The sequence below is a fragment of the Octodon degus genome, unplaced genomic scaffold, assembly GCF_000260255.1.
Source record: "Octodon degus isolate 3935 unplaced genomic scaffold, OctDeg1.0 scaffold00031, whole genome shotgun sequence".
NCBI lineage: Eukaryota > Metazoa > Chordata > Mammalia > Rodentia > Octodontidae > Octodon > Octodon degus.
In genome coordinates, this window is record NW_004524607.1 from 5,559,865 (window position 1) to 5,577,257 (window position 17,393).

At 36.7% G+C, this 17,393-nt stretch overlaps 1 protein-coding gene across 1 annotated transcript in view; it reads right to left on the reverse strand.

Annotated features, from left to right (window-relative positions):
- Cdk13 (cyclin dependent kinase 13) overlaps positions 1-17,393 on the reverse strand; it is a 110,775-nt gene that overhangs the window by 91,886 nt on the left and 1,496 nt on the right. Inside the window, exon 3 of the mRNA XM_023713366.1 lies at positions 16,908-17,390. Coding sequence (XP_023569134.1) covers positions 16,908-17,390 — 483 coding nt within the window. The remainder of the gene's footprint in view (positions 1-16,907; positions 17,391-17,393) is intronic.

Consider the following 17,393-nt stretch of genomic DNA (forward strand, 5'->3'; position numbering starts at 1 on the left):
ACTGACCTTATCAGACCCAAAAGCTACAACTCTTGTTGCATAGGTCCTGCTTTACCTTGGTCTTAACCATCCAGCAAAAAAGTATAAAAACGAAATATAAGAAGTAAAGCCATGCTGTTATGTTGAGCTGTAGGGGACTCAGGTCTAATCTCTAATATTGTCAAATCCAATGACCACATATTAGCTATTTCTTGTCTTTTATGTTTTTACAAGATTATAGGACCTCTAAGAGACCACCCTATGTTTTTAAAAGGTCTTCCTAAATGCTCATAACTGCAAAGAATGATCACAGTTAAAACACAACAGCTAGTGCTCACTGTTAATTAGGCTAACTTGTGTCTGTTGGAGAGAAAGCATGGTTTCTTGTTCATCTGAGTATACCACACATTTTTTCCAGGAGTCCAGTTCTTCTGGGAACTACAGTTAATTAGCAAACACAATGCCTGGCAGAAACTGTCTTTCACCACCCTGCCTCCTGACAGGCATCTTCTTCTCCAGAGCACTCACAGGCTCTGACAGAGAACTATTTCTCTCACCTCTCTAGTTTCCTGAATCCGTAAGAAAACATCCCCAGGAGTTCCCATAATTCTCCCAAACTTTGCAGTCCCTTCATTCAACTCTCTTGAACTATCTGAATTGCATTCCATTTCTTTCTAGATAGAACCTCCACTGATTTCCCTGTACACCAGCTCTTAAACCCAAAATTGTTAGATCCTAAATTCAAATTTTTACCTTCCTATTATAAAATTCAACCCCTCAGTATATAAAATTCTACTGAAAAAAAATCACCCAAAAGAACTTTCTGGAATGGTGGAAATATTCTACACATGTGATATTCAATACAGTAGACACTAGTCATAGCACTTTTTAACCTAAGTTTTCTACCCTGCTTAAACCACATTCCAACAGCAACTGTGTCCATTTCAAAAATTACTGTTGTTTGCCTTAGAAAGATATAAAAAGTCTACCAAATTAAAAGAACTACAAAACATAAGGTGGGAATATTTTTTCAAAAACCTGTTTCTCCCAATCATCTTTCACTGACTTTGTACATAAAACCATTACTATGAACTGTCACACATATAACAGTCCTATTAACTGAATACAGCAGCACTGTGGGAGCCTCATAAATGCATCTCTTTGTTTCAACCCTTCTTCTACCTTATCTCATCTGTACCTGTATAACCAAACTATTATTCCCTCCAGGTACGGTAACTCAATGGTACTCTGGGAAGCTAAAGAAGAGGAATGTCAAGTTTAAGCCAAGCCTGGGCGACTCAGTAATTTACAGCAAACCTGTCTCAAAATTTGGTAATGGGACTGGGGAGATGGCTCAGTGGAGTAAGTGCTGCCCCGGCAAGCATTAAGGGCCTGAGTTCAATCCCTAGTTCCACCAAAAAAAAAAAAAAAGAAAAGAAAATCAAAATTTGGTAATAAATAAAAAGGTCTAAAGGGGCCAGAGAGATAGCTCAGTGGCTTAACCACTTGCCTAGAAAGCACAAGGTCATGAGTTCAAAACCTGGTACCGCACAAAGAGGGGGGGGAGATGTAACTCGGTGTGAAACCTCTGGGTTCAATCCCCAGCCATTAATCAATCAATCAATCAATCAATCAATCAATCAATCAAGTTTCCATCATGGCCAGAGGTTTGAAATTAAAACATGAAAAGTGGATAAATCTTTATCAAATTCTCCTTTCCAATAATCTCAAATTATAACATCATGGCTTAAACTCCCACTGGAATGACTAAAGCCTTTCAAAAGACAAAAAAAGAGTTGGACTTGGTAATATACCAGGTACCAGTAGTTGAGAGGCGGAGACAGGACTGCCACCAGCTGTAGCACAACCTGGAGCTGGGGGATGGGGAAGGACAGCTTGGGCTACACAGTGAGTTCAAGGCCAGTCTAAACTACATAGCAGGACTTAGATAATTCTTAGCCTTGATTACTGTATTGAGTATATTTAAATTTTTCCTAAACAGCCAGGCATAGTGGTGCATGCCTGTAATGCCAGCACTCAGGAGGCTGAGCAAGTACTGTTGCAAATTCAAGTGTGCTATATAGTGAGTCCAAGCCAGCATGAACTACAAAGTGAGACACTGTCCCAAAAAATTTTTTTCCGGGGCCGGGGAGATGGCTCTGTGGAATAAGCGCTTCCCTGGCAAGCACAAGGGCCTGAGTTCAATCCCCAGTTCTACCAAAACAACAAAAAAAAAAAAAAGAAAAAAATTTTTTCCTAGCCTTTTCTTCTATCTTCTCACTATTTGCTTATTTCTAAGGCTGTTTTGGCCTCTTGTGGTACTGTAACTTATTCCTTTACGTAACAGCTGAAATGATCACCTAAATGTTGTTCCTCTCCATCACCCTCTCTACTCCCAACTATGACATATGTACCTTTAGAACAACAACACTGCTAAATTAAAGACTTCTTTTCCTAATAGATCCCTTCTGAGACACCCTTTTCTTGGACAACGACACCTGCTAAGTAAGAGTACTACTACATTACCCTTTTCTGCCTTTCTCCTGCCTCCAGCTGACTGCCAAGTCCTGCCAACTCTACATCTTAAGTATCTCTCCAGTTTTTCACTTTCTCCCAATAGCTACTATTCCACACCTGGCCTATGTTTTCACTTACCTGGTCTAGTTCAACAATCTCTTTACCAGGTTACCACTTCGAATCTCCACTCATTTTAACTTTCTCTCCATGTTGCTATGTGAATAATCATTCAGTTTCCCCTCAACCAAAATTCTTTTGCCATAGCGTGTATACAAAGCCCTTGTCCAGCCATCCCAAAACACTGGAAATGCCAAGCTTAGAATCTTTGTCTCACATTCCTCTCTTCACTTCCTTCATCTGCTAAACAAAAAACAAACAAAAAAAAAACCTTGGGTCTCTACACAAAGTCTATCATCTTTATGAAGGCTCTCTTTATTGCACTAAGCTGCTAAAGAGGTTTCTCTGATCCATGACTCCAACCCACTTTGTTCCTATCTCATTAGAATAAAATTAATTAGATAAGCTCTCTTCCCCAACCAAAACTAAGCTGCAGCTGCAGATCACTGCAGTTTCATAGCCTGGACTTGTAGCTCACACCTGACAACTATGGATGCTCAATCTAACTAAGTTAGTACACTGCTAGTGACATTCCCACTGAATGGACCGACCTTCTTAACCTCCCATCAAGGCGCTGCCCAGTGCTTCAGTGTCAGGGTTTGACTCCTAAGAATACCAACTTCTCCATTTTCTACTGAAAGACTGACTACACTATCCTAGCAGTGCAAGGCCTAGTGAAGAGTTCTTTGTTCATAAAACCTTACTAGGGGTTCTCCCCACACACAGGAAGCAAGTTTTCCTTTCTTTGAATGTACATAGCAATTGGCACTTTTCTGTGACCTGTTAGAACTCTTAACTTTGAATTTTAGATGTTTACTACAAAATTATACTGTACTCTCTTTGAGGAACAGAATCCAGGTCTGATTTATTTTTGTACCACTCCACAGCCCAAACATAGCTTACTATCACACAGATTGGCAGTTTTTTGCTGAATAAATAAGTATACTACACTGAACATCACCGCCTACAAAGCACATTTATAGGCAGTTTTCATTTAATTTACTCTTCTTAGCAACCAAAGTACAGAAAACTCACGAGTCACTGAGATAAAAAAAAAAAAAAAAAAAAAAAAAAAAGTAAATTTAGAGCTATAAAGAGATAGTCACTTCTCAAGGGCAAAACTTGCCATCCAAAACCAGGCCCTGTTTACTGAAACCACAATGTACTCCTTCACCTTCACTTACCTAATTTTTACCCATCTTTCACAAATCAAGTTAAATTCTAACCTTTATACTTTCCATCTCCTGAAATCACATAATACTTAACATGTGCTGCCTTGCATTTTGTATCTTTTTGTCTTCCAAAAAAAAAAAAACATAAATTGGGCCAGGTTTGATGGCACATCTGTAATCCCAACTCCTTCTAAGAAATGTGGCAGGAGATCACAATTTCAAGCCCAGCCTGACCAACTTAGCAAAACTTTATCTCAAAATAAAATATAAAACCAAACCAAATATATTGAAACTGTCCTACCAATTTGGTTTGAAACTGTCTCATTGCTATTTGTTTCTCAATAAAATTATGAGGGGAAAAAAAAAAAAACCAAATAGATGTGCAAGAATTCTCTGTTCAATCCCCAATATAGGTGTGCATACACAGAGAAATTGTTATTACATGTAGAATAAAAACAGAATTTCTTATAGTGACCCACAAAACCTAAACTGCCTCCCATATTTACTATAACTTAATTCAGGTTCTAGGCACTGTTATCCTCTTCTCTGGCTGTTCAAAAAGCCAAGCTTCTTCCTCCTGATTTAGTGTCTTAATATACAGTTTCCTTTCCCTGGAATGTGTGTATCATATAGCTCTTTTTAGTCATTCCAAAATTAATGTAGATATTACTCATTATGAAAAACTGTCTGAAGGTAAAGCATTTGAAGAAAATGGAGTGATAAATTACTACACAACACTATAAAAGATTTTCTAGCCCCTAGAATAGTAATATTTATCTATGCTATGATGGGGGGGGTCAACCAAAACACTAGAATTTTTATTGACAACAAAATTTGGACTGTAAAGTACACAGTCAGGATTTAGGAGCATGGGAGGCAGGTGTTTTGGTATTTTTTTTTGGAGACAACTTATCACTATGTAGCCCGGGCTGGCCTTGAAATTGTAGCAATCCTCCTGCTTCAGCCTCCAGAGTGCTGGGATTATAGGTGTGTGCCATCATGCCTGGGCTTTGATTCTTCTTTTTACAGTATTAGCAATTCACATACTTGATAGGCACTCTAATATGGAGCTACATTACCAGCCAAATGTTATTTCAGATTTTAAAAGAAAAAGAAAAACAACTAGGTATTTAACTAGGCACAATGGTACATACTTGTAATCCCAATTAGTGTACACAGGAGGCTAGAGCAGGAGGGCTGTAAATTCAAAGCCAGCCTGGGCAATTTAGCAAGATTCTATCACAAAATTAAAAAGGGTTGGTGTAATTAGTGGTAGAGCTCCACTGGATTTAACCCTCAGTAAAAAGAACCCTCGATGTTTAAAAATTTCACAGCTAAATATCTTGTGAAGAAAGACTAAATGCACTCCATCCACAATCAGGAATATGACAAGGAAGACAACTCTTGCCACTCCAAAAGTGTACTAAATGCTCTAATAATTGCAATTAGGCATGAAAAATAAATGAAACTAGACTAGAAAAAATAAGTAAAATTATTTCTATTTTCAGGTATCATAATCTTCTGTTAAAAAGTCCTAAGGGAGACACTAAAAAAAAATTAAAAGTTAAAATGAGCCAACAAAATAGTAGGATGTATGTTAAATACAGAAAAAGCAACAACTATGATTCTATACACTAGAAATAAACAATCAAAACAAAAACAATACCCATTATAAAAGATAATTGCAATTAGGCATGAAAAATAAATACCTTTAAAAAAAAAAAGATACCAAAGAAGTTTAACAAAAATGCGGGCTGGCCAAATAGCTCAGCAGATTAAAGCAGGCACAGGGGTCAGGTGTTCGATCCCTGGGAGGCTGTAAACAGGCGGATCACTATGAGTCCGATTTAGTAGTGAGACCCTGAATACCCTGTAGAGCCTTCCCAAAAAAAAAAAAAAAAAAAAAAAAAAGTGCAAGGCCTGCACTCTGAAAACTGCAAAACACTGAGAGACATTAAGGAAAATCTAAACAAGGGAATACATCCCATGTTCATGTATTAAATGACTTAATACTGTTTTAAAATGGTAACAGTCCTCAGATTTATCCACAGATTGACTAGTCTCTAAGCAAAGTCTAAGATGGTCTTTTTATTTATTTATGCAATAATTGGTACACTGATTCTAAAACTATATGGAAATACAAAACACAAAAAATGCAAACAAACCTACAAATAGTCAAAACAATCTTTAAAAACACCAAACGACATAATTCCTGATTTTAAAAATTACCACAAAACTAGAGTAATCAAAACTATCAGGTACTGGTATGCAGAGGGACATGAATCAATACAATAGAACTTAATAGTACAAAACAAAACAAAAAATCTCAGTTATGTTCAGTTGGTTTTCAACAAGGATCCCAAGACAATTCAACAGAAAAAAATATATATATTCTCAACAAATAGTACTAGGACAGCTAGACACTCACTGGCAAAAAAGAACACAGACCTTCTCTCACCACATAAAACCAACTCAAAATGTATTAAAGGACTAAAATCACAATATCTTTAGGATAATATCTGTCTGTGGATTCATCAAAGTCTTCCTATATAATACCAAAAGTACAAGCTATGAAACAAATACACTAGACTCCATTAAAATAAAACATTTGTTTTAACAGACCACATCAACAAAGTTACAGAATGAGAAAATTCTAGCAAAATCTATACCTGATAAAGACTTACATCAAATACCTATATATATGATACAATATAATAATTTTTTAAATGGGCAACAGATTTAGATAAAAGTTTCTTAAAAAGATAAACAAAACACAGATAGTGTTTTGTTAGTAGCCTAAAACACAGATGTTTAACTTCATTTATCAGTCTTTAGAGAAATGCAAGTCAAATAAGGTGACTTCAAACACCAGGATGGCTATAACCAAACAACTTCTGTCATGTAGAAGTGGAACAAAGTGGAACACTGAAATAATTTCTGCTGTGAATGTAAAATGGATACACCACTTCAGAAAAGTCTGGCAGTTTCTCAAAATGTTCTACACCAAATTACCGTATCATCTGATAACCCTATGAATATACTCCATAGAAATAACAATAAAGGCTCATGAAAAAAATACAAATGTTCATAAAGCCTAAATCATAATAGCAAAAAAGATGTCCACCAACCAACAATATAAGATGGAATTGTCCATAAAATGGGAACATTATTTTACCATAGAAAGGGTAACTTATTTCATGATTAAAGAAGCCAGTCACAGATGACCTAGCATTGTATAATTCCACTTAAAATGAGCAAAAAGGTAAATTCACAGAAACAAAGTAGATTTATCCTTGTCAGGAGCTAGAGAAGGTAGGAATGGAGAATAATTGATGGTAATGAATTTTTTGACAGCTGAAATACTCTAAAATTAAGTGATAAGGGCCAGAAAGATAGCTCAGTAGAATAAGTTCTTGCCTGGCAAATGCAAGGTCCCAAGTTCAATCCCCGGTACCATAAAAAATAAATAAATAAATAAAATTAAGTGATAGATAAACAACTCTGAAGCTACTATAAACCTATGAACTGTGTAATTTTAGAATAAAGTGGGAGCTCAATACAGTGGCAAGTGCCCATACTCCCAACTACTTGGAAGGCTGAGGAAAGAAGCAAACTGGAGCCCAGGAGTTCAAGGCCATTTTCAACAACACAGTAAAAACATTTCTAATTAATTAATTAATTTTACAAATAAAAATGGCATAGTATATAAATTATACATCATCAAAGACGTTATTTCAAAACTCAGGAAAAAAATAACAAAACTGAAATGATTTGTATTTATTCTAAAAATATACTTCCTTTTCCTTAGGTTCATATGACACATTATAAATAAACATCAAAAAGATGACACATGGCTGACTTTTTGCAGATTTGCTCAAACAGGTTCTAGTCCACTGAGTGTGAACTGTTTGCCTTCATGTTGCACTGAACCATGCCCCTGGTTATTTTTGAAGTGAGAAAAGGTCAGTAAGAGAAAAGAACCTCATCCTTGATTTGCACAAAGACTCACACTTTGGTCTCTTTCTAGTTAATATCACTTGCTGGTCACTTATTACCACATGCGGTACTATGTGCTAAAGAAACTAAAACAGAATCTCACAGGACTTAAAAATCAAGTGGCTGAAATAAAAACAAAACATTAAAGAAATTCTCATTAACTGTGGAAATCCAGAAGTGGAACAAATCAAAACTGTGAAGAAAAACTTCTACACCCAACAAAAATATCTCTGAAAAACAAGAAATTTACAGACATTCATGACAGTAAACTTATGTTGTAAGAACTGACTCCTCTGGCCAAACAAAAAGGATTATTATCTGTACATGTGGATTTGCTCAAAGGAATAAGGACTAGTTGAAAAGAAAATAAGAGACTCTATATATTAAAATTCTGTGTCCATAATATAACATACATGTGTCATACACATATAGAAATAAAATATATGACAAAATAGTACAAGAAAATACCCTATGCTATTGTAATATTACATTGTACATGAAGACTGATAAAATTGTAAAATCAAGGAAAAAAATATTTGTGAATGAGTAAGACAAAAAATTTCTTTTTTATTTTTAGCAGGGGATAGGTACACAAAAATAGTACCTCTGCTCATGAACTTCTTTTCATGAACCCAGTGGCAAAGTGAACTGAACTGTATCATATTCAATAGTTACACTCAATGTTGACCTTATGGGGAAATTTGATTCATTTCCTATCCAATTCAATTTGCAACTAGAGTCATGGAAAGAATTAAGTTCATAAACCGAGGTACCACTATATATCACAAAGGGGGAAAAATACTAACCTGGACTTCATAAAAATGTTAAACATTTTGCTCTTCCAAATTACCATTAAGGAGAGCAAGCCACCGCATGAAAACGTGCATAGAACATCACTCTGTATTACAATAGGTACAAAATTCTTACCACAACAAATTCAATCTCCACTTGAAAATAGGGGAAAAAAATAATTTTAGACACTTCGTAGAGGATGTAAAGTACAAATAAGCATATGTAAATATGTTCAACATTACTATGTAATAATCACAACCATAATCATCATAAAGTACATAGTCACTAAAATCGCTAAAATTAAAGACTGACAAAAAATGAACTCTCAGTGAGGACATGGAGCATCTGGAATGCTCATACACTGAGGAGTACATTACAGCTCTTTGGAAAAATCTCTCATTTTATAAAGTCAACACTCAGCATACAACACAGCAATCCCATTGCTAACTTACTCAAGAAAAACAAAAATCAAATACCTATATTCAAATGATCAGTGGCTTCAGCTAAAAGTTTCACTGAAGACTTAAATGATAAAACCTGAAATTAAGAAACTATTGAAGGAAACATAGAGGGGCACATACGTAATACTAGAACCAGCAAAGATTTCTAGTCTCTGATGCAAAATGAACAGGCAACAAAGACAAAAATAAACTGGACTGCATCAAATTAAAACAGCTTCTTCACATTAAAGGATGCAGATAATGGATTAAAAAAAAATAAAGGCCACTGTTTGAGAAAAAAAGATCTGCTAACCATGACTCTAGTAAGAAGTTAACACCCAATGTATGTAAGAAACTCAACTTGACAGGCAGGGTGGCACTCACTTGTGATCCCAGCACTCAGAAGGCTGAGGCAGCAGGATGGCTGGTTAAAAGTTAGACCACCCTGGGCTACATAAAGAGTTTAATGCCAGCCTGGAATACAGAGCAAGACCCTGTCTCAAAAACAAACTAACCAACCAACCAACTTCAGCAACTCAAATGAAAGAAAACCCAATTAAAAGTAGGACAAGGGCCTAATATCTCAGAAGACATACAAATAGCCAACATGCTCATCATCATTAATTATCATAGAAATACAAATTAAAAGCAAATGAGATGTCCCTTCACACCTGTCAGAGTAGCTATTATCAAAATAAGGAAATAAAAGTTTTGGTGAAGTGCTGGGTTTGGAGAAAAGGAAACCCTTCTGCAAGGTTGGGAAGAATGTTCAAAAAGGCAGCCACTGTGGAAAGCAGTACATATGTTCCTCAAAAAAGTAAAAACAGAATTACCATTTGATTCAGCTCTCCCACTTCTAACAAATCCAAAGGAACTGCAATGAGGATGCCAAAGAAATACCTGTGCTCCTTGGCAGCATTCACAAGAGCTCAGACATGGAAGTAAACTGTTGGTATCCTTTACCAGACAAATGAACAAAATATGGTATACATAAAAATGGAGTATTATTCTACCTCAACAAAAAAAGAAAAGATCCTGTTCTGCAACCTGGATAAACCTGGAGTACAGTATTCAAACTCAAGTCCAGCACAACAGAAAGACAAACACATGATTTTATGTTACCCAAAAACTAAAAAAGCTGAGCTTGACTTTACAGAATTCTATGTAACTTTTCAGAACTTTTGCAGAAGCAAAGAGAACAATGGTGCTTAAGAGGCTAGGAGAACAGGATAGACATGGAAAGGCATTGTTCAAGATGTACAGTTTCAGTTAGAAGCGTTACTGATTTACTGCACAGAACAATGACCATAATAATAAAGCAGTGTACATTTGAAAATTTCTGAAAGATTTTTTAATGTTTTCACCACAAAAATAAAGCATATGTGAAGCAAATTATCATATTTTTATCATTCCACAATATAAACTTACTAAAACATATTGTACCCCATAAAGACATACAATATGTATCAAACATAAAATTTAAGGAAAAGAATTTCACTCTAAATATTTTATAGAAAATGATAAAATCTTTGGGCAGGATATCATATCTGCATCTTGTACTATGAATAACCATTCTGAAGACAACAATATGCAATGTACTAATTACTGAAACTATACTAATCAGTTTTGAAACTGTCTCATTGCTATGTTTCTCAAGAAAATATAAAAAAAAAAAAAACAGAAAATGATAAAATCAATATAAAATGCAAGCTGAGTGTGGTGGTGCATGCCTGTAATCCCAACACTTGGGAAGCAGAGTCAAGAGGATCATTGCAAATTCAAGACCAGCCTGGGCAACAAAGTGAGCTTAAGGCCTGCCTGAACTGCATAAAGAGACCCTGTCTCCAAAAGACTAATAATAATAAAAAATGCAAAATATAGGGCCAGCTTGTAGAAAAACCCACCACCAAGCTGACAATAGCACTCTTACCCCAGAGCACTCCCCCCTCAACCCAAAATTCAGATGGAATAAAGGCCTCTGTGAAAGGATTCACTAAACAAAAAATGCATTAGAACTGGGGAGAGGCAAATGACAAGTACTATTTTTGATACCAGTTACCTAGGAGAAGCTAATGTACTTATACAAAATGATAAAAAAAAATGATATGTATAAAAAAATCTAGAAATGACTGTATTACAGATACACTGCCATTATTATCCTCCTCAAAATACTCCCCCTTGCTTTGAACACGTTTATTCCATTATTCCTTTTTTTTTTTTTTTTTGGAAGAACCGGGGATTAGAACTAGGGCCCTTGCACTTGGCAGTGAAGCACTTATTCCACTGAACCATCTCCCTGGCCCCTATTCCGTTATTCTTACTACTTTTCTCAAGTAGTTCTAAAAGTCCTCTTCCATGGGGTCTTTAGGTTATACTGTTGTGGCTACTTGGATGTCCTAAATCCAATGAAAAATGTTCCCCCCCTTTCATGATCGTTTTAACTTTGAGGAAAAACCAGAAGTCACACATGTCAGAGCCTGTGAATACAGTGGATGAAGTCATACAATGTTTCTATAAAACTACCTTTCCATTTCCACTGGATGGCACTCAGCAGCAGCAGTCACTGCATTTTTATCCTTGAAAAGACATTCTCGAAAGAGAACTTCCAGACATGTTTTAGAACGTAGCCAGAGTGATGGAATAAATATATTCAAAGCAAGGGACAGTCCTTTGGGAGGGATTAATAGCAATATGTCTTTTACTGTCTTAAGTTCAATTTTAACTAATCACCATATATTTTGATCAACTTCATAAACACATAAAAGGTTAACAAAGTCATGATGCAACAAAAATTCATTTTCTCTAATGAACAGAACTCTCCTATGTAATAAAAAATTAGAACATTCAAGGAACTAATTAAAATATATTCAAATTCACTAGAAAGCAAAGACATGCAAATAAAAACAACAATAAAATACAGAATCTAACAACTGCAAGTGTTGGTGAAACTGAGAAAATGGACACTTCCACACTGTTGAAAAGGCAAAAGCCTTTGAAGGAGCAATCTGAAAGTGCATCAAATTATAAACATGCCGACTACCTTTGACTCACAAATATTACCTCTAACAAATCCAATGTAGAAAAAGTAGTGGGAAAAATGCACAGAAATATAATTGCTATTAACATACACACTTTACAAAAATAAGAGTTCTTCATCAAAGTGGATTTAGTCAAACAAGCCACATTACACTCATATAACACTACAGGACCCAATAAAAAGTAACAGGGTACAAAATACCATTGTATTTATCCTTATAAATACAAAATCATTATATCCTTATACATGGATGCATAAAGAAGTCTAGAAGAATATTCTTCAAAATATCAAGGTTGATCACCTCAGCTGTTTGTATTCAGGAGGGATTTTAAATTCTTTACACTTCTGAGCACTAAACTGAAAATGTCTACTGTGAGGCTCAACTGTCTGTGAAAACTGGTAATCAAGAGCAGTATCTGACCAGGGAGACAGTTTAAAGGCGCAAAGCACCTGCCTGGCAAGCACAAGGTCCTGAGTTTGACCCCAGTACCAAAAAAGATAAAAGAGCAATATCAAAAACTATAAATGATTCCAAGAGTTGAAATAATTTAATGTTAAATAAACTGTGTTTTGAGTGTCACACATCACAGTGAAAGTGTCTCAATGCAACTGAAAGCTAAGAACAGTGAGAAAGCAGATAATCTACACTTTCAGTTCCTCACTACTCTTTTCATTTCTACTTTATGACAATTCCAGTCTTTCCCTACATTATATCCTTTAATATAAATCCACTTCATCTTCTCATCGTTAATAACATACTGCAAACATGAACTAATAAAAGTTAAAAGATATTTTTCAGATATGTTAATAACACTAGATTCTCCCACAATTTGGACTTGTAGAAATTCAAGAGCAAAATCTCTCCAAACAAGTGATTGTTGATTCTAGCTTGATACAAAAACAAAAACTTCCAACACATTCCAAAATTTACAAATCTCCATATACAAAACAAAGACACCCAAACCAAAAGTAACAATACGAGTTCCACCAAGAGATATCCACAGAAATCATACCAAATAAGGGAAAAGATTACAAATATCTTAAATTTGAATGTTAAGCAACATTTACTTTCAAGAGACTTTTCAAATACACTACAAATTTTTAGAGTTGGGAAATAAAAAGTGTGATATAATCTATTCAGAAAACTTTTAAAGAGTAATTCAAACTCACCAACAAAAAAAAATTATTTATCTTGACCAGTACAACATACTGCAAATATAAACTGTAGGTCTGAATTTGTTGTTTGTACCAGTGTGATTAGCAGTACTCTCCATTCATTCTAGTAACATACAAGCAAGAGGCAGAAGGTTCTTAAATTCCCTCCAAATCAAAACAATTATTCCCCAAACCTAGAATATATATAAAGGAAATCAGCAAATGTAAAAATGCAACTGGTATCTGGCAGACTGGTTTCCATTACCTTGTGAGAAACAAAATGTATTTAAACTAAGTAAACCACTAATAAATATGTGAGGAAAAAAGTCCAAGATTCAAATCTCATTGCTCATATAAACTACAGATTAGGACTCTGTGGTATAAATCAGTCATGGAAAGCATGCCTAGAAAAGTGCATGACCTGGATAAAGCGCCAGTACCACAAAACAAAACAAACTCACAAATGAAGACAAATGACCAGAAAAAATCATCAGGAAAAAATTTTAAGAGTACTCAAAATGCTAAAAAATGACCATGGAACAGTAATAACCAAACACATAAAATTTTAGCAAAACACATCATTAAATGAAATGACCACCTCTCACAAATGTTAGCAGCCAAGTAGCTATATGAAACAACACTAAGAACAAATCAGTCCAAAATCTAAATCCAAAACCAAACTGACCTTGGAACAAATGACTTTACTTTTTTAGAGCTTCTGTTTTCCAATCCATCAATGGGAATGTTTGCAGCTAACACAAAGATTTAGGGATAAAAGTATGTCAGGCATTCATTAATGCCTGGCCCATAATAAAACACTGCAATCTCTATCATTCTCTTCCTTTCCTGAGTTGTCCCTCTTTTTAATATCTTACATTTACTAAAGGGCTACCCAGTATTATTATGTGACTTTGCACACCTCACGAATCAAGTAGTAAAGAAAACATGGTGAGTAGTCTACTCTTGGGGAAAAGTAAAAGCTAAGCAGGAATCGAAAAAGGCATGAACTGAGGTGGAAAAAAAAAAAAGTTCTGAAGTATAAGTCATTAAAGTGGAGTGGATTTATTCCAGAATGTAACACCAATGCACACATATATGTGTGTGTATATATATATGTATATTATATATCTGGTTTCTATATTGTTTTGAATGTGTATGAATTTTCCTAAAATTACCTACACAATTCATTAGTATGTAAACTCTATGAGCTGGAAAAAGATCACACTGCTATTTCCTACAGCACAACATATGGTCTATATTAAACTCAAAGTATGCAATCGACATCCATAGTAATAGTGTACATGCTCAGAAAACTACATCATTCCCTCACCCATTACAATTATATATGGTCAGATACAGCATGATGCACTAGAAAAACCAATGGTGGGCAAAAACGTTGCCTTCATGTAGTATATAATTTGGCACTTTATTGCTGAAAAAAACATACAGTACTTACCACAGCTATGAGATTCTAGAATTAAAACTGCATTAAGCTGTGCAAGTGAGTTCAATTCATCGTTACTAAACATTGGGGATCTTAAAACAAAAGTTCAAGTTTCTCAATTATTTTAGCTATTAATTCTGGACCCCACATTCTAAGGGCATGCAATATTATACAATGAAAAACAAAACCTGAAAACCATAAATGAGTTTTAGACCTCGAGAAGACTTAGAAGACATGACAACTGTCTTTACATCTGCTTTATACTATTCTAAATCAGTCTTGAAAATAAAGAAATGGATTTGTTTCGACAAAGAATTCTAACACTTCAAACCAGTCAACAACAATTTGACCATCTTAGAATTCTGTAGGCCTATAATACTTAACAAATGACAGACTTTACTTGAAATAATTTTAAACGAAAATCTCTCGAGACTTGGCATGGTGGGTGTGCACGCCTGTAATCCTAGCACTAGGGAGGCTGGGAAAAACAGGAGAATCACTACGAGTCCAATCTGTGTAGTGAGACCCTACAGACCCTGTACTAAATACATTTTTAAAAAAGGAAGAATTTTGCCAAGCAACTGAGCAGGCCAGATCCAGAACTCGAATCCAATGTCTAATCGAAGGTTGCCTCACAGCAATGTGCTTCCCACTACTAGACGGATTCAGGGACATACCAAATGGCCATCTGCAAGGAACACTGATGTTCATCCAAATCTGATCTTTTCAACAATACCAATGGTCAATATATATACTCCATAAAGATTCATTAATGACTGCTCCTTCAGATTTTTAAACTGTAACCTCCCTGAGGACATGACTTTGCCTTTCTTCCCTGATATATTCCTGTCCCTAAAACACTTCAGAGTAATAAGGTGCTCAACAAGTATTTGTTAAATATGGACAGCCCTAACCATACAAACCTTTACTACATAATACACATATAAACACAACTATTATATAAAGAAGAATCTTGAGAAATACCTAATACAAAATGCATTCTTAAAATTGCACCACACTCAAAATTGCTATTGCCCTGACCCTTAAACTAATGAGTTTCTACAACATACCCTACTGCAAAAATGAAAATCCTCTGACAATCCCAAAATATCATACTTTAAGATTAAAAAATTGTTCTAAGATAAAAAAGCACAATTTGAAGTTACAGATGATATTATGTGTGCTCAAACACTGTAAGAATGAAAAAATATAGAGCTCTTGTCATTTAAAGACAAACAGCGATTTCTACTCACATCTTTACAGTTACTAGACTAACACTTTCAATAGCGCAAATTTTACAGGTAAATCTGCTGTACGTTGAGATTTGACACAGCCAACACACAGAGGGATTCAGCATCCACTTGGCATTACCAACACCAACGTGAAATGAACAGCAATCCAAAGGTCATTTTGTACTTTTTACCATAAGGCCTAGAATCGACAGACATCTTTAAATTAAGAACCTACAAAAACGTACAGCATACTCAAGTCCTTTTTTAATTTACTCTGCTTAACGGATAAACATCTATCACTACACACATTTTTTGGAAAATACCACTGTATAAAAGAAGCAAGGCGCACAGCTGCATAAATTCTACTGAAACTTCACCAGACTGAATTATATCCATTAATACATTCTGAACAAAGATGCCAATATCAAAAGGCCTCGTTAACTAAAGGGTGAGCAGTTTCAGGTTTATGATATGACAATATGCAAATACATTCTCTTACTGTGTTGCACCACCTCGATCAGTGTTACCGACAAATGATGTGATCACAATCCAACAGAGAAACCACAACCTCTTTTTTTGTACTTTTTAAAATTAAAACCTTTAAAGATCAGGTAAAAAGAGACCTCACAAAACAGTACCACAAAGTAACTCATCTTCACAATCTATTACTATTGACTTGTTTCAGGGTCTCTCCTAATAAAGAATACATCAAGAAGAGCCGCTTTTCCAGTTAACGTCTGTGACCCATATCACATTGACATCAGTCCCAGACTGACTACCCTTTCTTCCACCACTCTCTATGCTGCTGTGCACTCCTAGACCCTCAAGGAACCTGTTCCTAAAGAGCTTCCAGAATCAGGGCATACTGAGCCACCTCTGGGTATACCCACGCCGACCTGGCTGGAGAAAAGCAAAGGGCAGCCCAGAGGGACCAAGTAGCGTATAAAAGCAACAAGTCTCAAACTCGGAACTTTCCCTTCGCCGCCTCCCCGACCCCGGCGAGGTGTGCCCCAGAATCCAACTCACCTGAGCACCGGGCTGTAGGGGCTCCGCGAGCGCCGCCAGCTGCCGCCGCTGTAGGGGCTGGGGGACACGTCGCCGCCCCGCTCGTAGGACGATGCGCGGCTGTAGCTGCGCGAACGGCGGCGGTAGGGGCTGGGAGAGCGCGGCCGCCGCGCGTAGGGGCTGCCCCCGGCCGGGCTGGGCGAGCGACGGCTCCGCGCACCAGGAGCAGCGCGGTGCGAGCCCGGGCTGTCGTCCCGGCCCGGCGGGCTAGGGGAGCGCGGTTTCCGGCGGTAGGCGCGCGGCTCGGCCTTGTCCTCGCGGTAGGCCTTGGGCGGCTCGCGGTAGGCGGACGGCGTCTCCTTGCCCGTGCGCGAGCGGCCCCGCCGGACCTTCGAGTCGCGCTCCTTACGGCCCCCGCTGCTGGACGTGGCCGAGGCGCTCTTGCGGCGGCGTCCGCGGCTGCTGCTCCGGCTGCCGCTCTCAGCGGGCTCGGCGCGATCGCCGCGC